General features: G+C 39.8%; 1 protein-coding gene across 27 annotated transcripts in view; it reads right to left on the reverse strand.

Annotated features, from left to right (window-relative positions):
• Window positions 1–1,993: 1,993 nt before the first annotated feature.
• Window positions 1,994–25,554, reverse strand: part of LOC126972433 (potassium voltage-gated channel protein Shab) — a 108,538-nt gene continuing 84,977 nt past the window's right edge. The window contains exons 2-13 of one of the 27 annotated variants that reach the window (XM_050819169.1): window positions 20,199–20,411; window positions 16,842–17,069; window positions 13,736–14,042; window positions 8,526–9,372; window positions 7,693–7,814; window positions 7,390–7,482; window positions 6,109–6,186; window positions 5,759–5,909; window positions 5,089–5,489; window positions 4,749–4,821; window positions 4,268–4,407; window positions 1,994–2,469 (exon numbers count right to left, since the gene is read on the reverse strand). In XM_050819169.1, the coding sequence (XP_050675126.1) occupies window positions 2,374–2,469; window positions 4,268–4,407; window positions 4,749–4,821; window positions 5,089–5,489; window positions 5,759–5,909; window positions 6,109–6,186; window positions 7,390–7,482; window positions 7,693–7,814; window positions 8,526–9,372; window positions 13,736–14,042; window positions 16,842–17,069; window positions 20,199–20,344 (2,682 nt within the window). In that variant the 5' untranslated portion in view covers window positions 20,345–20,411 and the 3' untranslated portion in view covers window positions 1,994–2,373. Of the gene's footprint in view, window positions 2,470–4,227; window positions 4,408–4,748; window positions 4,822–5,013; window positions 5,490–5,758; window positions 5,910–6,108; window positions 6,187–7,389; window positions 7,483–7,692; window positions 7,815–8,525; window positions 9,373–13,735; window positions 14,043–16,841; window positions 17,070–18,248; window positions 18,327–18,378; window positions 18,438–18,508; window positions 18,587–18,638; window positions 18,717–18,768; window positions 18,847–18,898; window positions 18,977–19,028; window positions 19,107–19,158; window positions 19,237–19,288; window positions 19,367–19,418; window positions 19,497–19,548; window positions 19,627–19,678; window positions 19,757–19,808; window positions 19,887–19,938; window positions 20,017–20,068; window positions 20,147–20,198; window positions 20,412–25,554 lie in introns of those variants that run through there. The other 26 variants (XM_050819171.1, XM_050819170.1, XM_050819188.1 and 23 more) reach the window with 26 other exon arrangements.

A 25,554-nucleotide genomic window follows, 5' to 3' on the forward strand; every position in this document is an offset into this window, starting at 1 on the left:
TTATGAGTTAGCCACAACCCCGCGCGCTTCCGCTAAAGATATCTCACTCATTTTTAACAAAGATAAATGGATTTCAACTAAATATTCGGGGCTGAGAGGATATAGAAATATTGAAAGGTCGAAAGAATATTATGAAATGACTTAACTGGCTCTATAGGAAACAAATCTGCGGTCATCTTAAGGGCAAAGCCAAATTGGCTTCGAAGAAGCTGGTCATAAATACGAGGGCGGCACTGAATATTTCGGGAATCTAGGAAGTGACATAACATTACTATTTAAAAAAGTATTTATTGCTTTTCGAAGTATTCTCCGCGAAATTTGACACATTTTTCCATACGATGGAACCAATCATTGAAGCAACCATTCCATTCGGAAGTTGGGGTCTCCAAAATGGCCGTTTTGTAGGCGTCCACAGCTTCTTCAGGTGATGAAAATCTCTGACCACGCAATTTATTCTTCATTTTAGGGAAAGTATAGAAATCATTAGGGCTTAGGTCGGGGCTTTACGGCGGATGGTCTAATAATTCTATGTTTTCTTGCTCTAAAAACTCTTGTTCTATGCGCGGTGTGAGAACTCGCATTGTCGTGATGGAGGATGATGCGGCGGTTGCAGTTCTCTTTACGGAGTTCAGAAACGACCTGTGGCAAACAAATGCTAGCCCACCATTCTGCATTAACCGTTCTTTGTCCCTCAAGAGGAATAGTCGCAACATGGCCGGTTTTGGAGACAAACGTAGCCACCATTTTTTTTGCAACTCTTTGCTTTTTTGAACGAACAATTTTTGTTGGCTTTAACTCATTTTCGAACACCCAAACTCGTGACTGGTTTTTTGTTTCGGGTTCGTACGCGTATATCCAGGATTCGTCACCTGATACGATGTTGTATACATACAGCATTTGAGGATCCTGCGTGGAATCTTTCGAGAGTTCTGACGCACCAAGTAACGCGAGCCGCTTTTTGCTCTTTACAGAGCAAATGTGGTATCCATCGGGAAAACAACTTTTTTACACCTAATTGTTCATGCAAGTTTATTTGTATTTGACTCATGCCAATGTCTAAAGTTGCCTGAATTTCGCGGTATGTCACATGTCGATCTTCCTCAATCAGCTTACGCACAGCATCAACGTTTTCTTTGGTGACTGCAGTTTTTGGACGACCTTGGCGGGGATCATGACTGAGCTTGACACGTCCACGTTGAAATTCAGCAAACCAGCGATAAATTGTGGTTTTGGATGGGGCTTCATCACCAAATGCAGAAATCATCCGGTCAACACACTATTTTTGTGTTAAACCACTTCGAAAGTCATAATAAATCATCGCTCTAAAATTTTCTCAAGTCAATTCCATTTTCTCAACGACTAAACAAGTTTGAAAAGATCTTGTGACAAGACCGAGAATCTTTTTTAAAGTAATAAATGGTAGTCGATTTTTAAAACCAAGGAGTTTTCAATTAAAAAGATTTTAATAGGACAGGAACAGTGGAAATAATCCATTCCCGATACTTTTAGTGCAGCCCTCGTAGAGCACGGAAGTACTACTTAATTAAGTCGCCCAAATTCTAGCTCTCTACAAAGCGCAGGTCCGGCCACATATGGAGTATTGCTGTCATCTCTGGTCTGGCGCAACCCAGTATCATCTCAAATCATTTGACCGCATGCAACGCAGAGCTGCCTGAATTGGGCACATAGTGCTCTGTGAACGGCTAAATCACTTGGCGTTGCGTCTACAGTGTGATTTGCAATAAACTTTCTTCCACATACAACCAAGCTGTGGAATGAGCTTCCTTGTGCATTGTTACAGGACGATACTACATGACGGGTACGTTCAAAAAGAGCGCGCACCCTTACGCTCCTGTGAGTCCTCTGGTGTTGCAAGAGAATGTGGGCGGCGGTGATCACTTACTATCAGGTGATCCCTACGCTTTGTCCTCCACAGTAAAAAATCGACCTGAACCTGAAAATGATAAGAACAATGAAATAAAAAACACAAATGTATAACAATAATTTCAGAAATTCTTTAATTTTTAATTGCTTTTCATTCATCAACTATGCTGTACAAACTATTCGCTTAAATTAGAATTAGCAATTAATAATTGCACGTAAAAAACTTAACAAATAGGTACTTTTAACGTCTCGATTGGAATGAACAATATTACAAATACCTAATAAATAATTTACAATATTTATAAATCTACAAAATGAAAACTCAACAAGCAGTCACAAACGCTCAATGATATGTTAAAATTATTTTTGTGTATTTTATTGCATTCTAGTATTTATTAACTCTATATTATTATGTTACGCTTTGGGAGAGCGTATTTGGATCGCTAGGCGTTTTAGGCAGGCGTGCTAATGGAAATTGAACTTTATCGTTTACGACACGAGGTTGCTTCTCTCTGTAGCACCTTTGTGATTCTGTCCCTTGAAGTCTTTAAGCCGAATCGGCGAAGACTCGCTTCCCGAGTCACCCTGCGAACAGAAGTAGCTCGTATTAATCAATTTTCACATTAACATACAATAAATGGCAAGCCGTCTTTGTCCTTCAGTTATACTGCGAAAATCACTGAACCGATCGGAATAAAACTTACACCATAAGTGTTTCGGAGAAGGTTTTTGTGCAATTGCTATACCTATCCGGAACCTATATTTTATTTGACATAGAAATACCTTTATATTCGTAATACAAATCATTCAGTCAATGATATTTCATTATATAAATTGATACATATATATATCGGAAAGTCTCGGAAAGTAGTGATTTTGACGAACAGAAAACAGAATTTTTTTTTTGAAAATAGCTGATATTTGACTGGTGAATTTTCGATTGAAAATAAGGGTTCTCTTTGAGTCAAAATAAGGTGAAAAAATAAATATTTCAATTCTAATAAATAACAGTGTATTTGGGACATAAAATGATAAATGTTCACCAAATTTCGTGAAAAAAAATTGATTTAGGAAAAGATAAAAATTAAAACCCAAAATCTTGATGTTTTGAAAATTTCACATAAATTTTGAGGTTATGTGAAAAAATTGCAATTTAATTACCTACAACTTTCCCCTTTGACTTATTTCCATAGGACTTGCAGTTTTGCCGGAAATCGAGATACACCGTTTTTTACCCCTAATCAACCCCCCCCCCCACCCCTCCCCCATTTCCCGACCTCGGTTCGCCCGTAATTTTCTTATCATTTTTGTTATATTCTCTTCCATTTACATTTCCATCCTACTATTATTTTTTTTGGTTACAAAAATTATCGACACTGATCTAAAAATATCAAACAAAGAAAAGTCTTTACTACAAAGGTCTTAAATTTTTGCATTTCCATCACCAATGGAATTTCGTGTTCGGTGACATGAGAAACTCGTGCTTATGAGTGGTACAAAGCGTTCGTGATATGCTTGAAGATTTGCCTCGTCCTGGTAGGCCGTCAACATCTTGATATGAAGTTAACATGGCAAAAGTGCAAGAAATAGTGACTGAAAATCCTCGCTCAAGAGCCGCTAAACTTTCGGTGTCTCACGCGTAGATCCTCACGATAGGTATGAAATTGGGCAAGTCCAATAAGTGTCGCTTAGGACATGCTAGAACGAGTCAATTCCGACCCAACATACAACAAATTACGTAAACTTACAAGTTTGAAATGATGATGATATGGAAACTATTCAACAAGCTTCGGAGTAGCGCCTCCAAATTGAATTAAAACGAAGAAAATACGCTAAAATAATGTTGACTGTTCTCTTTGACTATCGCAGTGTTATACACTCGGAATTCTTACCGGAAGGCCAAATGGTAAATAATATATATTAATTGCGCGTTAAGAGAGCAAACTCGGTGGAAAAGGCTCACAATTCCATAATTACGAACGAATTTTTGACTGAAAACTCAACAAATACCATCGAGCAACAACCTTTACTTAACAGATATTCCTCCATCGATATTACTCCAGCCGTCTTCATTCCTTTTTCCTAAACTCAAATTACCAGTTCGTGGCACCCATTTTCATTCGGTAGAAGTCTAGAATATATATCTATAAAGGAAATTTCGCGTTTAAAAATGTTTAGCTGGTTGGATTTTTCGTTGGCGTAAGTTTTTTATTTTGAAACGATATTTCTGAAAGAGCATACTATGAAGGCGATAAAATAAATTTGAATTTATAAAATTTAAATAAATTAAATGATAATACACGAAACAACAAAATATCTTCTAGAAACTACTGAACTATGTACCCCTGCACCGGCCCTTCGGCATGAGTGAAATATGACTAACATTTGCACCAAGCGACGTGGTCTCCTGTAGGAGCAGTTCACTGTCAGTTCCTCTCGACTCCTTGTTCTTGAGGATGGAACGAGAGCGGGACTCACTCTCCATCGGCCATCCGCTACTCCCACGTTTATTGCCATTCTTACCTGCATAATAACAAAGGAATCGTTTCTACATCTGGATATATGCATAGCGCTATAACCGCGACATTAATTAAATCACCTAAAAAATTATAGGTTTCTTTCTCTTTATGCACTACGATTCTTCGCGAAAAAAGTTCTAGAGGATTCAGCAAATAACAATTAGAATGCCCACTTAGACACTATTCATGTGGGAAAATATTTCCTGGAAGCTATATTTATGCGGCCTCATTTAGTTTATTATGGCTGACTTAAAAAGGATTAATAAAATAAAAACCTGTCATAAGACATATCGGCTTAATGTGTTCCAAGATCCAGCTAAATATATTATAATTATTAGTTCTCACCAAACAGGATGTGGTGATTTATAATCCTCGTCGCTATACCTCGAGGAGGTTTCTTCTCTTCGTCCGTCCACTCCTAGAAATTTGGGCCACATTAAAAGTATCTCAGGTTCTTATTATTTTTATAGAAACTTCAAAATAATTCATAACACGATTAATAAAGGACCATGCGAGGAACGAAGAAGACCATGTTAAACCAGTGATTAAAACGTGCAAACATACGAGACAATACAAACATCAAATCCATGACAAAAGCAAAAATTTGTACCAATTGCCAATGCTATAGATGGTATGTTTGAACGGCGTCGTCTTCGTTTCGTGGCCAGCGATAACGCAGACTGACCTGTTGGAATCTTGCTTTTCTATGTTTGGGCTTGGAGTCGTCTATGGAAGTTGGCGAGTCTTCAGTTTGTAGGAGGCTAGAACTGCGAGAGGCATCTAGTGAGCGGACGGTGGCCTCGATTGGTCTGGCTGTCAGGCCGACTGCGCTCAGGCTGCCCCTGGAGCCACGCGGCGTACCGTCCCCCTGCGAATCTTTCGCACACAATACGTTTCCATCCCCTGACGCACTCTTGCGCACCCCCACATACTCGGGCTTCGTACCTCCCCTTCCCCCGCCCGTGCTACCTGCCCCACTCCCGCCGCTACCATCCAGAGGATTCACATACAAGTTTGACGAGTCGATCTCGCCCGCGATGTCTCCCTCTGAAGGAAAAGGGTGCGTAAGGCATGATGCAAATGTATCTGCAACGCAAGATGGACGCATTTGGAGTCGAGCACGCCCGAATTCAAACGAGCATGCGCTACTCCTAGTACAACTGCGTGAAAGTGCTTTACAATAATGATATGGGATTATATAAAGGTATATTACATGATTGTGACATTATGCTTCTCAGGGAAAACAATTTAAAAAAAGGCTGTAGTATATTACAACACTTAAATTGCTAACAAGAAAAATTCTTTGTGCATTTCACGCGTAAAAAAAACGTAGGTTATAATCAAATAAAAAGTACCAGGGCTGTCGAGGCTGTTTGGAGTTGCTTCAGGCAAGGCCCGTGGGGCCGGATGTCGTTGTAAACAAGCCAGCTCCACGCAAACTGGCTGCCGAAGATCCGATGTGGCCATTGGCATTAGCTGCTCGGCGTCTATGAACTCCCTGTAGCCCTGTTTAGTTAGGCATAATAATAATATTTTAACTCCAAGTTTCAATCATATTACAACAACATTAAGAAATAGGCAAAACAATTGGCAATAGCGTAAGATTTCTTACCAAAAACTCACCTCTAAAGTAAGAACGCTGTTAATTATGTTAAGCAGTAATTAGTAAAATGTTAACCATCAAGTAACTGTTAGTGCTTAGTACCTTAAACGTGCAAAAACAACACTCAAACTCAGAAGGCAGCTGTTCCAAGTCTAACTGTTTTTCAGCGATCTTCTTTTCCTAGAAAAAGAAAAATTAGTGGTCAACATCTATAACTACGACTATTTCGTTTAGTTAGTTCTAAGAACACTGATAGTGCTATAAGTATTGTGTTTAAATATTATTGAAAACAGGTGAAATATTTAATTGAAAAGTACGGGTGGTTCTGCAATGAGATTTTAATCTCGAGGCTATTTGAGCTATAGTAGTAATGGTAAATACTCGGTGCCCGGTGTTTTAAGAAATTAAATTGCCGGTTGAGGTTAGACCAAGTAAAAAGAAAGTTGTAGTAAAATGGATAAAAGCAAGTTGACTGCACAGAGATAGCGAAGTGTTGAGAGAGGTCGACTTCGAAACACATCCCAGGGAAGTTTGTAACATTTTGACGTCAAAAAACATATGGAAAACAGGCATAATTATTTCTAATATTCGCTTCTGCCCGCAACTTCTTAGGAACTAAATTCGTATCACATTTCCTCAGGAACGCTTAAACAATTCGATATATAATTCCTTTCGTGTAAGGGATACATAATAACTTGCTTACAAAAATTGATGATTGAATTGAAATTCACATTATACATTTATAATAATTTTCAGTTATTTTTGTACGCTAATAACAACAGACATCCTCTTATGGCCTTTCATGAGGAAAAAAAAATCCAAGTTCATGTTCTGTCATTTGCCTATTCACATATTCTTACATCACACCAATTTTCATGGAGATCAGTCATGTAAGATGTTTGTATGTTCGAAACAAATACTTAATAAGCTACTTCAAAATTGACGAACTGCCCATACAGTCTAATGCCCCTAATTTACTCTATTAGGGGGTAAACTTTTGATTAAGTCCGATACACATTTGCATTTAACAGGTTAAACATGTTTCGATAATCTCGGTCTTGCATACGTCTGGTGCAATACCATACGCATGGGTTGTGCTATCACCAGCACATCTCCTGCCGTGGGTGTCGAGAGAGGCGACAATGGAATACAAAAGACGGGGGATGGGCAGCAGCATCCTTCTGAGAGAGAATCAACATCTACTACTGCGATCGCCAACCCAACCCAACTGCCAATAGTGGCGATTGGCAAAACTCCCCCAAAAGACAAATTAAAATATTAGTATATTATTAATCCAGTTAAAGCATATTAATAATTAATTTAGAATTATTTGCAAACAAGTCTGGCATACAAGCTTTAGATGAACATGTGAATATTTCTTACTGATGTCTGATCAGGTTTAATGAGTAAGCGTTTCTCCGGTGAGCCCAAGCCTTCTGCTGAGAAGCGTCGATCCTTTTTAGGACTTGTCTGAAACTACAACTGAATAATTTAAAAGCAAATTCCAATTAAAATGTATAGTAATGCTACCTAGAAATTAAAACAAAGAAAGGATCAGAAAAGTTGCAAATAAAGATGAATTTTTTTCAAATTTATACGTTTTTCCGTGTAGTGGCGTAATAGCGAGTTTATGTAACTTGAAGAGTTAATAAAATTGAATACTTTCTAATAATCAAATTAGCTTACCTGGTGAGGGTCAGTTTGAGGAATCTTATTTGCGATGGCGTGTTCGTATTGCTTGTAGCAACCGGTGGTAGGGGGTGCTTCGCCCTCGAGACTTGTGCCATCCGCTTGAGACAGGTTGTGTCCTGAAGACACACAGCACCGTAAGTAGCAACACATTCGTATCCAACAAGTTCCTTTCAAGCGCACTTAACTATGCTCAAAAATGCGTGACAAAACATAGCCATATTAGTAACAATTAACGAAATTAGCAGCGTGATTACACAACACACATTCCACTCGATTAGTCTCTAAGTTTCAGCGTCCTCCGGATGCACACAACAGATAGTCCACGGAAGGTTCGGGTATTCTAGAAAGCGTTAGGCTTACGCTGACAATGGAATAGACCTTAGGTAAAGTGTCTTCGTCGCACATCGCAAGCTACACGGACGTATCCGACCCCGAGCTACGTAAACACTAATATAGGGCCGAGTACGACGCGAACGGTGGCTCATCTTGTGTCGTCTCTCGCCTCAATGAGGACGCATTTGTCACCTGAAGACAAGGAATAAAATATTCTGAATGCACCCCTTTTCATCGGCCGAGTTAACTTAGCTGTAGCTGCGATGTAACGTGATCTTTAAATTTAATTCAATATGTCTGCGAGTCCGGAAGGCGAACGATGCGACGGGCATTCTATTTACATTCATTGCATTCGTGTACACAGAACAGAGAGTTAAATGACAAACGAAAAGCTCCCATGCAAAAGTGGTTTAGTGAAAACGGTAATATTAGAATTTGGCAGAGGACACATGACATGGTAAAGCGTGAGCGGGTGTCGAAGATGCAGAACTGACCTGTGTCAACGATGACGTCGATGAGGTCCATGCTCTTGGCGAACGCATCCCGCAGATTTATGTGGTGGAAGGATACAATAGATCCCTCCCGCTTGGCACGCTCTAGCGCCTCCCTCCTCTTCAGGGCCTTTTCCCTCCGCATCTGGTTCTTATAAAACTCGGCGAAATTGTTGACGATTATAGGGATGGGCAACGCAATTACCAACACGCCGCAAATACAGCATACTGAGCCGATGACTTTGCCCAATGGTGTAGTGGGGTAAATGTCACCGTATCCGACTGTAGTCATTGTAATACCGGCCCACCAGAAAGTTTCCGGAATAGAAATGAACTTAGTTCCTGGCTCGTCTTTTTCCGCAAAGTAAGCCAGAGAGGAGAAGATGAGTACTCCCATAGCGAGAAATAACATGAGTAGCCCGAGCTCTTTGTATGAGTTTCTGAGTGTGAAACCGAGCGATTGCAAACCGGTGGAATGTCGAGCTAGCTTTAGGATACGTAGGATTCGCATTATACGAAATATTTGGACTACACGTCGCACATCTTGAAACTGGTCTGTCGCGTTCTTGTTCGTTTCCAGCAGGAAAAGGGATACAAAGTATGGTAATATCGCCAACAGGTCTATCACGTTTAGTCCACCTTTGAAAAATTTCCATTTATCTGGCGAAGCACTAAATCTTAGCACGTACTCTAGCGTGAACCACGTGATACAGACGGCTTCAATCATGGCAAGTTGAGGGTTGTCCATGGGGGCGCCGTTCTCGTCGACTACTTGCATCTGTGGTATCGTGTTGAGAGTGAGCCCTATCGTGGACAGCACGATGAAAAGGATTGATATCACCGCGATCACCTGTAAGCATGGATCTGTTCAGCAAATACCCCCGCCATCGCGCTGTCTCACTGAACCCTTCCAGTTTAAGCAGATGGCCAACACAGAACATTGTTATAATAATTAATCTGTGAGTTAATACATGTGTACTCGCTGTGTTGGACACATAACAATCATATGCCAATTAATACATCAAAGTTAAGTATATTGTGGACTGTATTTTTGCCTGTATTATTTACATTATATAAAGCTTAGATATGTCTTATGTGGTAATTAAAAGTATAACCCTATTGTATTGCAATTTTGGTGTAAAAATAACATCTATTCGTGTACTGTACATGTTACAGTAGTGTTGTGTAGTCATGATATCGATAATATTAGTGTGTAAATGATGTTTTGAACCAATGAGTATTTAGATACGATTAATTAATGATTAGTTATTTTATAAGAGTATGCCATACAAAATGGAGAGGACACAACGATAATAAAAAAAAAACATTGATAATAATTGAAAAGCTATTGTAAAGTATAATCACAAAATGATAATATTGATTTAAAGCAATAATTGATAATGATTTTTTTTTAAATCTCTTATATAGCAACGTTTGCCGGATCAGCTAGTATTAAAATAAAAAAAATATGAAATCAATATTCTAATATATAGAAGAAAAAATAAAAATATAACAAAATTGACTCAAATATTTTTTGTGACAGCATCTGAGGAATAAGTACCTAGCTATAAAAGAGATTTATTTGTTTGTAAATGTTAAACATAATGGGCTAAGTCGTTTTATACTGTCATAGTATTGTCGTTGTCTCGCAACCCATGGTACAGGCCATGCCTAATTTGTGGCAAGATAATTTGTGTAAAAGTGTGACAATATTATAACGGTTATAGAATTTATTTCTCATAAGATTTTACAAATTCACTTTTAGAGAAAATATATTTCATTACTTAATTATAAAAGTAAATGCCGGTAGCTTAGTTTAAATATTTTAGTAAAATTATAAATATAACTGTATTTTGTTAAGATATCGCGTCAGCGGGCGAACGTAGTCTGACTCGCCGTGGCCGGTGCCCACTGGCAACCGCTGACTGACTACTGACTGCTGTCGCCTGTCGGTCGGCAGAATGTTTTACTTTTCGGGCCGAGTCGAGTCGAGTTGAGCCGCAAAACCAGTTACATAAAGCTTGTGCCTCAGTAAAAGATTATTTATATTTTCAACTATATATTGATAGATAGTTGATTTATATGTTATGTTGATATTATTATTATTGTATGTCCTCACTCCATCTTGTATAGTTATACACTCATCAGTTCACTATGTATTGTTAGTATGTTAGTAAGTACGACGAAGCTGAAGCTTTAGTGATCGGGAGTTAAGAAGAGATTAGGATAAGAGTGGAGTGGTGGGTTTGTGGAGAGGCCTGCGATGCGTCTGCCAGGCCGGAGTGCGAGACGGCGCGGGACGACGGGCGCAGTACGCACGCCGTGCGCAGGGCGTCGCGAGCGTCTCGTGCCGCAACGCACGCCGGCCGCACGGCGACGCGGCAGCGGTTGGTTACATCGCGTAAGCCCATCCCGACTTAGCAAATATTTGCGACAACAATTAAGCTCTGTCTGAATTAAATCCCTTGAATAAAGAACGGCTGTAAACATTCAAATAGCAACTGATGTTAAAATAGGCACGAGTGCCTGTTTACACAGTGATACAAATAATAATATGGCGTTATATATGATGCGTATATACAAATATACTTATATATCCACTATTTTACAGTGAATTAATAATATCTGTGATATTTTAAGCGGATCAACAATACTAAAACTCAATTAAATTAAATGGTTAATACTTAGATTAAGCTCCTGTGAAATGAAGGCCACATTTTTAAACTACCCTCATATACTTATGGTACTACATGGTTTGCGATCTCAGATAATTTTCGCACTACGTTTTACAGTACTTACATTGCTCAGCGTCGTTGTTACCGAAAATATATAACAAATAATATATAAAATTATACTTTAATTACACTAATTTTATCGATTAACACTACATCTCTAATTGTGTTAGTATAATTAGAATCCTAATACTCTAATCTAAAAAACCATTTAGGTTCGTTTTGGTATGTATCTGATATCATCATATAAGCCAGAAGACGTCCACTGCTGGACAAAGGCCTCCCCTAAAGATTTTTACGACGATCAGTCCTGCAGTGCCCTCATCCAACGTTTTCCGGCGATCTTGACCAGATCATCGGTTCATCTTGTGGGCCTTCTACCTGTACTGCGTCTACACGTCTTCTACACGTACCGGACGTGGTCGCCATTCGATCACTTTACTGCCCTAACGGCCATCTGTCCGTTGAGCTGTGACATACCCAGTGTCACTTCAGTTTCGCAATCTATTACGGACACGCCTATGGATTTCCTCATATCAAATTCAATCTCGCAAGGAAATTCCGAGAATAGCCCTCTCCATTGCCATCTGAGCGACCATGAGCTTTCACATCAGGCCCATAGTTAGCGACCACGTCTACATACGTAAGTCATCACTGGGAACGCATACTGGTTAAAAACCTTCAAAGGTATTTAATTTTTATTTATTTATAGCCAATAGTCAATAGTCTCCCCATTTTATGTTTTTTGATACCTTGAACATTTTCATGAATTTAGATGGAGCAGTTATCTTGAACTTACGACTCAATTTTAAACTAGTTCCGCATTGTCTAAACTATTCATAGTTTCCTATGTGGTTATTGTATCAACAATAAAATTAACTAAAAGTGTTAAAAAAAATTAGAAAAACGTCCTAAACCACAATTAGGTGAAAAAGCGGATGGAAGCCGAAAAAAATAATTATCTCCTTAACGACGCAAAATCGTAAAACATACATAGGGGTGATTCGGATACTCATCACCATGAGGCTTTCAAATTTTAGCTTTGGACGTCAACTTCTCGGCCATCTTGTATACATATGAAATTATCGTCAAATATTGCGTCTACAGACCTTTGAAGCTTCTTAATAAACCCAATCTAAAGATATGGTCATTATGCCTGACTGGTCGGATATAAATTGTCGTTTATCCTCCACCCATTGGGTAGTTCATATTTACGAAGAATATTTAAATTAAGTAGGTAAGTAACAAGATCTCAAAGCAAAAGTAAAGGAAAAAGATTCTATTTGTTAATAATTCACCCAATTTATTTCAAGGTCTTGTTATTCTTGATGAGAAAAAGTTGAAGAACGTTCACTTGATGGTATCATCACGGTATGATTGAACCCAAAATTCGGGCATCACAATAATTGCCCTATTCACTTCGAAATATAGGATGTTAAGTCTCATTAACCCCACTAGCTACGCATTCGTTTCCACAATTCTTCCTTCAATACGAAACACAATAATGTTCCTACATTACTGCTTCACAGAAGAAAATGGCGCCGTTCCAACAAAACATAGTACTAAACCCTCAGTACACACGGCAGGCTCACGATTGTCCGCTTTTGCAGGTAAACTTCTAATGGGGTATTTGGAACAGAAATATGAAAGTAAGGTTTTAACGATGCGCGCCGATTTTTGATGATAGTTTCCGACATCGTGGAGATAGTCTATAAAACTCCCTCTAGTATGAAGTGGAATCTATATTCTAAATATTTATTTAGTAACACTATCCAATATACACTAACAGAGAACTTTCGTAACTAGATTACTACTAACGGAGGTATTCCAAATAGTTTTAACTTATCGATAAGGCAATAATTTTCATTATCGCCACACGTAGTGATGTCATCCATTATATTATATAAAATTTGAATTATTTTTGTTTTACTATGCCAATACATACATACAGTACAAACATACACACTTTTTTACTGTAACACGATTTGACAATAAGGGAGATTTAAGCGAGATTCGATATAAGCGACTAAATAACAATCTGCGTGAACATGCAAGAACTGTTTACGACAACAATCAAATGGGCACGAACACAACACCACGTTCAGGTTGTCTAAAAACTACGAATATTTGTAATAGATGTTATTCATGCACCACAAACACATTTAAAATAACAATTCCTAGCCATAGATGCAATTTCAATCAGAACGGACAAAATAGGTAGCATTCATTTAAACAGTAGTGTAAAAGTAACGGAATTTGTGCCTGTAAAAATATTTTAGTGTAGTATAATAATTATGCTTTGGTATTAAGTAATTGATATTGAATTTAAGTAAGCCGCTGTGGTAGCAGAATTTAATATTTAAGTTCTTCAAAATGAAAGTAAAAATTATACCTTAGGTTACCCTTAAAATCCTGGCAGCTTTGTATAAAGTTAGTTAGTAAAAGTAATTCCGTGTAATATTTTTATAAACTATACATTACCCTAGCAGCTATACTCGTGGTGGGTTTCTCAAGTAAATCCCACAGCCATTTCTGGTATTGAGCACAAGTTCCCTGTCCGAATTCTTCTTCTTCCCGTTGGCGTAAGCTCTCTGCTTCTTTACGCATTTCCTCGTGAACATGTTCCTTCCGCTGATGATATTTGTGCTGGCAGCAGGACTCTAAATATAACTCATCAACGCCCCAGTACTCAAGGTCGTCGCTAAACGCTAGCACACACATTTCGTCCACTAAATGCAATTTGCCAGTCCGGTAAAAATTTAATATTGAACTAAAACTCTTCGGATGCCTGAAAGATAAAAAAATTACATGTTATTTTAACACACACTAAAAAAAATGCAGAATTGTCGTTGAGTGGAAACAATGTTATAAGGGCGCAATGGTAATAAACATTTAACCTAAGACACAGAATAAAGAGTAATTAATGCTGTGACTTACCCACAGATTAATTTTGAGTCAATTTACCCGAATCTTCATGCTATCCTATAGAGTGGTTTTTTGAGAAGGGCGGTGATGGTCAAGTCGGAAACTACGAAACTTAGAGTAAAGTCGTGAAAGGAGTTATACCCTCGATTTATAAGAAACCAATAACTGCATAGTTTGTTTTTTAAAATTTCTTAAGCTTTTGTCAGAAATCGACCCGAGTAATTTATCAAAAAATTACATTCTGTATTATCGGACCAATGGACTCTGACTTGACGGTACCTGATAATGATCAATATTTGCAAAGATACATATTACTAAAGCAAATAGGAAATACAAATTGTTTTTCATATTTCACTTTTACCTAACTAATAAGTTGCTCGAAATGATTTTGACTTTAATGCATAAGTTCATATTTCGGCTCTCTAAAGACCTTACTGCATTTGATACCATGACAGGAGTTATCCTCGATTGAATATCAACAAAAAAGTAAGATTTCTAAGAAAAAGATTGAATAGGAGGTGAATTTTCTTCCGTTTAAAAATAATAAAACAGACAATTTCCTTTCATTTTCAGTAATTATACATTTCTTTACAAAGGTTGATCCTTATCAGGAACAGCGTCCATTCGTTCGATAATACAGGATGTAATTTTTTTTTGAAAAATCGTTCGGGTCGTTTTCCGTCAAAAGTTCAAGAAATTTTAAAAAACTAAATATGCAGTTATTGGTTTCTTATAAATCGAGGGCATGACTCCTTTCACGACTTTTCTCTAAGTCTCGTAGTTTCCGACTTGGCAATCATCGCCATTCTCAATAAACTATCTTGTATATCGTTCTACGTAAACACGTTATCCTGTACAAGAACTGGTGTTCCTTTTCGATTACTACAACAAGTAACTTTGTGCAAACATTGTACTTAATACTTCTTAAGAATCTTGAGTGCAAATAATTTATTCTGAACCCTGGTGTTATTGCAATTCGCTAGTTTTACTACCCTGTTACACTATCTCTGGTCCGGTCCAGGTCGGTCGATTACGTCACATCGTCGCTTTGGTACGGTGTGCAAAACAAGCATCACTAAATAATATCATAATATTATTATTAATAAATGAACTACGATTTATTTTTTCTGTTTTATTGATTGATGTAAATGTTTTATGTTATAAATCTAATTATTATTATTATTATAATGATAAAAAATCAATGAAAGCATTTAAAGGTTTTAAGTACAAAAATAATATAATTGGGTTTTTGAAAAAAATTTTTTTTTGTGATAAATGGAAAGATTATGTATTAGTTTTATAACAAAACTATTTTTTTTTTCGCAATAATTCAAAAGTTATTTCAAAATAAAAAAAAAATTTTGAATCCAGTACCGAAGACACGCCGACAACTCCCGAACAAACCCGAGCGCGTGTGACGTCATAATGTTAGTTTTCACTCATTGTAGTTGATAGAAAAATAATAAATACAGTGTTTTGATCTATTTAATTTTGTTGTCATTATTAAATATTTAAATTTATATTAAAAATATCGAACCTCAAAAGTTATCGTTCTTGTTTTGTACCATTATGTAAGAATACTACAAAGGCAACTCCTGATAAAATGCTTTTAAATGTTCCCCAAGATGACAAACGTCGAAATAAATGGTTTCAAGCAGTGCACCGTGATAATCCCCAAACAACATCGAATTTTTTTTTTGACTTTTCATTAATAGTTAAAGTAACTGAATAAGCTTTACTCCGAACTCGGTGTTCTGGACATACCCGTCCTTTCACAATACAAATATTATTTTTACGACTTAGTTGAACATAACCTATAGCTTTGTCGCCGTAACTCTCACGCGATGCTCTGCAATTTATGAAATAAATAATTATATTTAATGTAATGGAGAATAAATAATTAAATATTTTCATTTATTATTTTTTAACAAACTTACCTTGATGCCTTGGCACCTCGAACTTCAGCAGAATTAAACCGAACGTCATTTTTTAAAAAATCGGTGATCATAAATATATCAACATCAGGAATATTATCAGACTTTGCCTTAATAAATCCTTTATCACACATAGCTAATCGAAACCAACTAACAACTCGTATTTTAGCAATAAATTTTTAATATTATTGTCTAGACACGTGTAATAGCCGTAAACGCTGTACTGTTATTAAATAGCTATAACATTATGACGTCACAACTATGGTGACCAATCATGGCGCGTTTATAGTCACGTGATTTTTATTTAAATTTCATCAATTTTTAATTGTTTATAATTAATTGAAAAAAATTTTTTTTGAAGTTTTTTGCATTAAATATCAATATTATTAATAATAAAGTTTTAAAATACATAAAAAAAATCAATAATTTTTTTTTTCAAAAACCCAATTTACCGACCGAACTTTTAGTAGTTCCTCGCTTATTATAGCGACATAGAACAACAGAAACTACAGAACTATTGATAACAAAAGTCGAATGCAATATTGAAAACTTAAAAAAAAAAAACAGTAATAGCACAAAAATATCACGACATGTACCTAACGGTAATGAAACTGCAGATCGTAGGTACTGACGCAACGCGACGAGCGCGAGGGGGTGAAAGGGAAACGGGGGAAGGGGTCTAGAGATAATGTTGCCGTGATGTAGATTACCCGGTATTTATAACTGACCTGTCAAAAAAATATTCGTTGTCTTGTAAGGAGTAATCATCACAGAGTTCTGTGATGGCCTCGTGAGTGTTGCAGTCCCTCAGCCGGCCCAGCCTCGTGTGCGGCAAGCGCTCCAGGGTCCGCCATAGCACCTCATGGCGAACCCCTCCCACATTGATGATCACCCGCTTGCTGAGCGCCTTGGCTCTGAGCATCATGAAAGGCTCCGGTGGTAGAGATGACATTGATCTGGAAACGTCATATTTTTCTTTTTAATGAATATCATTTTGTGTACCTTACTACCTTACCTTACCTACAAAAAAGAAGCCTATAGGTAGCGCGTACACTAAGGCCGATATTTCACTGGGACACCAGCGTTGTGTCCGTAAGCTACCAAACCATACAGACACCAGAGTAATGATGCGTCCGAGATGGTCGCGCAACCAAACCGACAGACAGTAGGTGAATAACTTTCTAATCTCACCTACGATGCGGAGCTCTCGGCGCGGACGTTGGGCGAGTCTTTGTCATACAGAATCGAGCCGTGGGCGCCATTGTGGGCATGTCAGGCGATGTCTCTTGTAGAGCTGTTCAGGGAACTAAAAATCATGCCTCTACCTTTCGAGCTGATTTATCAAATAGCACTGTACACTTATCGTAATATAAACCTCTTCCGGCGAAAAGGCGTTAACATCCAGATCTCTACGCAGCAACAACCTTGCACACTTACTGGTCACGCCAGACCATAAGCTGCGAAAATTGGAGAGATCGGTTTATATAATGGGTCCATTTGTCTATAACAGGCTGTCGAACTCCATCAAGAAAGATACAACTTCGAAAGTGTCTTCTCGAACATACGTTTTACTTAGTGGAGGAGTTTTACAAGATGCCAGTTATTTGACTTAGTTTTTTTTATATAACATAACAGCAATTACATAATTGTATTATTGTGAGTTAGGTACATCCCTACCTATGAAATATAAAATGACAGTTAGAATTTTTTACTAACTTATTTTTTGAATTGTAACAATGGTGTTATTAATAAATGATTTGATTTGATTTGATCTATAGAGCTGCATACATTTTGTTGGTAGCGGCGACTGATTGCGCGACTGTTGTGTCCCAGTGAAATATAGCCCTTAAGGTCGGCAACGATTGATTCCTTCGGGGTTGAAGGAACATATGGGCGTTGGAGATCACTTAACATCAGGAGAACATAAGAGAGTGTTTGTTTTCCTCTTCCATAAAAAAAATCGTAAAAGTAACTAATTAAAGTAATTTGGTTAAGACGTAGAAATTTTCTGGACATAAAATGGAAAAAATCTTGAGAAACTTCAGACTCCTTGCGTTGAAATACACCAGAAATCCTGTGGCAAGATGTGGCAATGTGCGCTAGGCCTAATGGGTAAGGATGATGACATTGTGTACCTGGAGTGCACCCTCTGCAGGGCGGCTGCGGCGGCCGCGGTCGGCGGCGCCATGCCCCCCGGCGGCGGTAGCGTCGCATCGTGCGCGGGCGCCGCGAGCCCCATGAGCGCGATGTGATGACATTGTGTACCTGGAGTGCACCCTCTGCAGGGCGGCTGCGGCGGCCGCGGTCGGCGGCGCCATGCCCCCCGGCGGTGGTAGCGTCGCATCGTGCGCGGGCGCCGCGAGCCCCATGAGCGCGCTGTGATGACATTGTGTACCTGGAGTGCACCCTCTGCAGGGCGGCTGCGGCGGCCGCGGTCGGCGGCGCCATGCCCCCCGGCGGCGGTAGCGTCGCATCGTGCGCGGGCGCCGCGAGCCCCATGAGCGCGCTGTGATGACATTGTGTACCTGGAGTGCACCCTCTGCAGGGCGGCTGCGGCGGCCGCGGTCGGCGGCGCCATGCCCCCCGGCGGCGGTAGCGTCGCATCGTGCGCGGGCGCCGCGAGCCCCATGAGCGCGCTGTGATGACATTGTGTACCTGGAGTGCACCCTCTGCAGGGCGGCTGCGGCGGCCGCGGTCGGCGGCGCCATGCCCCCCGGCGGCGGTAGCGTCGCATCGTGCGCGGGCGCCGCGAGCCCCATGAGCGCGCTGTGATGACATTGTGTACCTGGAGTGCACCCTCTGCAGGGCGGCTGCGGCGGCCGCGGTCGGCGGCGCCATGCCCCCCGGCGGCGGTAGCGTCGCATCGTGCGCGGGCGCCGCGAGCCCCATGAGCGCGCTGTGATGACATTGTGTACCTGGAGTGCACCCTCTGCAGGGCGGCTGCGGCGGCCGCGGTCGGCGGCGCCATGCCCCCCGGCGGCGGTAGCGTCGCATCGTGCGCGGGCGCCGCGAGCCCCATGAGCGCGCTGTGATGACATTGTGTACCTGGAGTGCACCCTCTGCAGGGCGGCTGCGGCGGCCGCGGTCGGCGGCGCCATGCCCCCCGGCGGCGGTAGCGTCGCATCGTGCGCGGGCGCCGCGAGCCCCATGAGCGCGCTGTGATGACATTGTGTACCTGGAGTGCACCCTCTGCAGGGCGGCTGCGGCGGCCGCGGTCGGCGGCGCCATGCCCCCCGGCGGCGGTAGCGTCGCATCGTGCGCGGGCGCCGCGAGCCCCATGAGCGCGCTGTGATGACATTGTGTACCTGGAGTGCACCCTCTGCAGGGCGGCTGCGGCGGCCGCGGTCGGCGGCGCCATGCCCCCCGGCGGCGGTAGCGTCGCATCGTGCGCGGGCGCCGCGAGCCCCATGAGCGCGCTGTGATGACATTGTGTACCTGGAGTGCACCCTCTGCAGGGCGGCTGCGGCGGCCGCGGTCGGCGGCGCCATGCCCCCCGGCGGCGGTAGCGTCGCATCGTGCGCGGGCGCCGCGAGCCCCATGAGCGCGCTGTGATGACATTGTGTACCTGGAGTGCACCCTCTGCAGGGCGGCTGCGGCGGCCGCGGTCGGCGGCGCCATGCCCCCCGGCGGCGGTAGCGTCGCATCGTGCGCGGGCGCCGCGAGCCCCATGAGCGCGCTGTGATGACATTGTGTACCTGGAGTGCACCCTCTGCAGGGCGGCTGCGGCGGCCGCGGTCGGCGGCGCCATGCCCCCCGGCGGCGGTAGCGTCGCATCGTGCGCGGGCGCCGCGAGCCCCATGAGCGCGCTGTGATGACATTGTGTACCTGGAGTGCACCCTCTGCAGGGCGGCTGCGGCGGCCGCGGTCGGCGGCGCCATGCCCCCCGGCGGCGGTAGCGTCGCATCGTGCGCGGGCGCCGCGAGCCCCATGAGCGCGCTGTGATGACATTGTGTACCTGGAGTGCACCCTCTGCAGGGCGGCTGCGGCGGCCGCGGTCGGCGGCGCCATGCCCCCCGGCGGCGGTAGCGTCGCATCGTGCGCGGGCGCCGCGAGCCCCATGAGCGCGCTGTGATGACATTGTGTACCTGGAGTGCACCCTCTGCAGGGCGGCTGCGGCGGCCGCGGTCGGCGGCGCCATGCCCCCCGGCGGCGGTAGCGTCGCATCGTGCGCGGGCGCCGCGAGCCCCATGAGCGCGCGCGGGGGCGAGTCGCCTGCCCCCTCGCCCCCCATGCCGCTAGCTCATCCCGCTGACATCATCGCCGACGCTGAACCGCGCTGCCCGACGAACACTTGACACCTGGAACAGTATGGACACTTTTGAGATATGTCTACTTATATCTTCTTATATATAAAATTTTCGTGTCCCGGTTTTTGTTATTCATCCACAGATACGCAATAGAGTTGCAAGATGGCAATCGAATATAATGATTATTGAAATACGATAAATTTTATATACGATATTTTTTTTATACCAAACATTTTAATTATAGATTTTTTTTATTACTTTATATGGCGATATAACGTTTGCTGGGTCAGCTAGTAAAAAATATATATAAGTCATAAGATAAAATGGAGAGCTAACCTGCATTATAAAAATTCTTTGTCTGAAAAACCTGATGTGGGTTTTGTGATTGTTCAAATCTATACTAATAATTGGTGAGCCGGTGTTTTCCTTCAGTTATACTGCGAAAACTACTGAACAAATCCAAATAATAAGTATACAATAAGATGCATCGTGCTTCGGAGAAGGTTTTAATATATGACTATGTTGGTGATTTCTTATCCGAAACGTTTTTTTGACTTCGAAATACTATTTTCAATACAAATAATTCAGTATAACATTTGATTACATATGAACATTGATACAATGAGCGGGGTACTTTATTTATTGGACCCAACAACGTGGATGTTTTGGCAAGAAAACCAACAGTTTCAGTAAAACAACTGTAAGGTTAGTCTTATAAGAATATATCTAAAATAGAGATAAAAAACCAATTTTCTTTCGAAAGCAATTTGAATAATTCATGAAGTTAGATCGTCATATACTCGTGGATGTGGGGGGTGTTTCGTTGTGAGAGCTCTAGTGGGTGGCATTGCCGGCAGAAATCGATTGGTATCTGCGACGCTCCCTGGCTATGGAGCGGGCTTTCATATCAAGTCCAATACACTACGTCTTATAATAATATAATAATAATAATTCTTTTATTTCAGGCCAATTACGTCCCATAGTTAACATTAATTATTTATTATAATTAAAAGTAAACTTAAAAACTAGAAAACCATCACTGTATAAGGGTGTGGTGTCCAAAATATAAAAATATAAAAATTCATAATATTAATTACATGTCCAATTTATTTTTTGTTATTCTCCATGTGAACAGATATCCATCGTTTATATATAGGGCTCCTGATATCGTCAGATATAGCCGTGAGGATTTTATTTTTTGAGCTGCGCAATCGACTCCAAAATGTCGCGATTCTTGTTCTTATTACAGCGAAGAAGTCAGGGACCCCACCCTCCACGAACATGCCTGATGCGCTGCAGCATCTCGGAAGATTCATAAAGGCCCTGTATGTATCATTATACTGGACCCTTATTCTTCTAAATGCTTTGTGTGTAAATGTTACCCACAGCTGACAGGTGTACATGCCTAGGCAGTAAGCTTATGCACTAGTACCCGCCTTGGCTAGATTTAGTTGACGTGGCGATCTGATAATCGTGTGGGATTTCGTTAACAATTTTTTTAATACATATTCTTTGATTATATAGAATAATTTATTTTGAGTTTTGAAATAATAATATTGTCACACTTTTACACAAATTATCTAGCCCCAAACTAGGCATAGCCTGTACTTTGAGTACAAGACAACGATATATTTAATACAATATACCTACTACATACATACATATATATATATAACGAACGATATGTCTTTAAGTACATCCAAATGCTTTACAATGCAATTTACTCGTAATAAAGGTACAACAGTTAATACGTATACTCTAAATGCTCAAGGGCTATCGAATGTTACTGAATTCCTCGGTCCTCGGAATGTGTTTTGATAAAGAATTAAAATTTCACAAACATATAGACAACATAACCAATAAAGCATTCAGAATACTCGGTTTTATAATTAGGAATACCAAAGAATTTAAATCTCATTTGTACGGTCCATCTTAGAATACTGCAGCGTAGTTTGGAGTCCACAGTATGATATATTTACTAAGCGTATTAAGAGTGTGCAAAGACGCTTTATGTATCATATATCTTATAATGACTTCTTAGCGAAAAAGCACTCAAGCTACCAAAAAAGGCTAAAACATTACGGTGTGATCCCACTGGCGGATAAATGATAGTGTTAGATGTTTTGTTTTTACACAATATTTTTAGCGGTAAAAGAGATTTTCCATACCAAATTCAAAGTAAACGTTCCTCCAAAATCAATAAGAAAAAATGCCTATTCTTTGTTTGTAGTACCACAATCTAGGACTAATCTGGGTCAAAACGCAACTATTTCTAGGCTCTGTAGGTCATATAACTCACTGGCCAAATCGCAGAACATTGATTTATTCATTCCGCTTGCTCAATATAAAAAGAAAATACTTAATTTACACATGTGACTTAGAAACCTTGTTTTCATATTTTTATTTTAAATTATATATTACAATATTTTTAGATTATAGTTTAAAAATTGTTAAAATTACTGTTCTATAAGCATAGTAAAAATTATGAATGCTTTGGTAGCTTATAAGTGAATTAACTCTTATCCATATTATTATTATATTTTAAGTTTAAGCATGTAAAGAGTGTAATTTGTTAGTTGCCCAAATATATAAATAAATATCCATGACTCGGAAACAAACATCTATATTCACCATATAAATAATGATCACTTAACAACAGGTACGCTCGTTTGTCCTCCTATTCCATAAAAAAAAAAAATGATTGCACCTACCAGGGTTCGAACTCGGAACCTCTAGCTTAGTAGTCAGGGTCACTAACCATTCGGCTATATGGGTCGTCGAGTAAAGTATAGTAAACGAAAACGCATTTGTAAGTCTACCTAAATTAATTTTTACTTTGATTTTGTGTGATATAGAAATGAAATATATTTCAAAGGTTAAAAAATATACAGGTTATTGTCTCGGCCTACCCCGACGGGAGACAGGGCGTGAGTTTATGTATGTATGTATGTAAAATATACAGTTATGCCACATGGAGGAGACATACCTTAAATACCTATTGTAGATGTAAAATTTTACAGAAAGAAGACTTTATTTTAATTTAAAAAACAATTTGAATGGCATTTAAAGATTTTTAAATATTTGCATGATGGAATCGGGAATCCAAAATGATAATTTCAGTTCTATGTCCTTACGGCAATGTCAGCCTTTCATTTTTCTGAACAAAATTTTACATGGTCTTCATTTTATTTGTGATAGCATCACATTATATTATGTAGCAAAAATAAGCCCCATGATGAAGCGTTTCGATCGATAGAATAAAGCTACAGGGTATGTTTTTCTCGTGTAGTTCGTTCGATTCCCAGATATCACAGTATTGATATTCCTCCTCCTCGCGTCGTATGCCTCATTGCTGAGGGTCGTAATTTCTCTGAGGATTCAACTTTTTGACAATAGTTCGCCATCTGTGTCTGTCTTTGGCAACGTGCAGAGCGTCATGTAGTCCGGTGTTCAGAGATGTGCGGATTTGGACAGACCATCTTATAGGGCTGCGACCTCTGGGGCGCCGTCCTTCTACCTTAAGTTGTTCGAGGTTGTGGCCATCTTTTCTGGCGATATGTCCAAAGAACTCTAGGATTGATATTATTACCAGATAAAGCTGACGATATCAATCCTTTATTGGAGAGGATATACGCCAAAGAGAATTTAAACACTACGTTTAATATACGCTACAAATAATATTAAATTAAAATAGAGAATTAATTTGTTATTTTCCGAATGCCAATTCATGTTTGACAGTTGACAGGTTGTAATAACATTTTAACGTTGAAAGTCAGTGTTAAAATGTATTTATCTACTTGTGCATAATCTAAATATATATGAATCTCGTGTCACAATGTTTGTCCTCTATGGACTCCTAAACTAATGAACGGATTTCAACGGGGATTACTTCATAGAGTGCAGTTGAGTCTTGAGAGATATGATAGTTTTTATTTCGATTTGGGACCCATAATTATTTTTATATCCAATATTTGTTTTGTATTTACATATTTTCTATGAGCGAATTTATTGACGCACGGTTTGACAGTTCTGCTCTGAATGAATTTCATTATAACAACAGGGAGCATATTTTAAGAAATAATTGTTGATATATTATTGACAAATTGAAAAAAAAAAAGTATTTTATTTATTATGTACAGAACAACGTCTAATTTCTATAATTAATTCTATATATATATATATATATATATAATTCTATATTTAATCATTTAAGTAATTGGATCCGTATATGTCCTTTATAGTCTAAAAGCGTGATTGTATATTTGTTTCAAGTACTATAAGAAACTAAAATTAAATTTGTTTAATCTGAACACCAATCACTACCGATAAATTAACGGCCGTTCCCAATATACTATCTACAGATAGAGATAAATTACTACCTTCTACTGTCAGTAATTAGCTGTGAATAATCTGAAGCTGTCCCAATATACCTGATAAGTAATTCTTATCGCCTTATATTGGGACGCGTGAATTGAAATTTCCATACAAATTTCTATCGCTGGTAAGCTATAAGTTGTCTCATTGGCAGACTACGTGTAAGGATAAGGTGAGTTACCGTCGATAAGTTTATTGGGACAGAAAAGTCAACGATAGTTACGATTTTTATCTTAAGTAATAGATAGACTGAATATTGGGAACGGCTGTTAGAAAACACATACTCAAAGCTTGGTAATCTACTTTTACGTGACATTGGCTAAATTGTGGTTTGTCTTACAGAGAATCCACAGTAAGAAGAATAGAATAGAGAAAATTAAGTTACCATTATCAAATTTATTGATTATAAAACACTGATTTCTACTATCTACCGCTGGACTGGCGGCTGTCAAAGTGCTTTTGTGCCGAGAGTCTGCGGAACTAAAACTAGTGATGTCAACCGCAGCTAAACAAACATCAATAGGGAAACTACATATTTACAAAAAATAAACTGTGTACTAATTTATTACGTCGATTCCTGACTTATAAATAACACGGAAAAAGACCGAAATTAATTCAAAATGCAAAAATACTTCAGAGTATTGTACGTTTCTCTCGCAGCCATTTTTATTATACGTCAAAATTAGTTCTCTGAACGCTCGCGAGTGGCGCTTCAAATTTGCACAAAAAATTGCTGTCAAACATATGGAATAGCCTGTCCAGTGGTATTATACAATATTTAAAAAAAACAGTAAATAAAGCATAAAAGATGCCAATTTAA

The sequence above is a fragment of the Leptidea sinapis genome, chromosome 26, assembly GCF_905404315.1.
Source record: "Leptidea sinapis chromosome 26, ilLepSina1.1, whole genome shotgun sequence".
In the NCBI taxonomy this organism is placed as follows: domain Eukaryota; kingdom Metazoa; phylum Arthropoda; class Insecta; order Lepidoptera; family Pieridae; genus Leptidea; species Leptidea sinapis.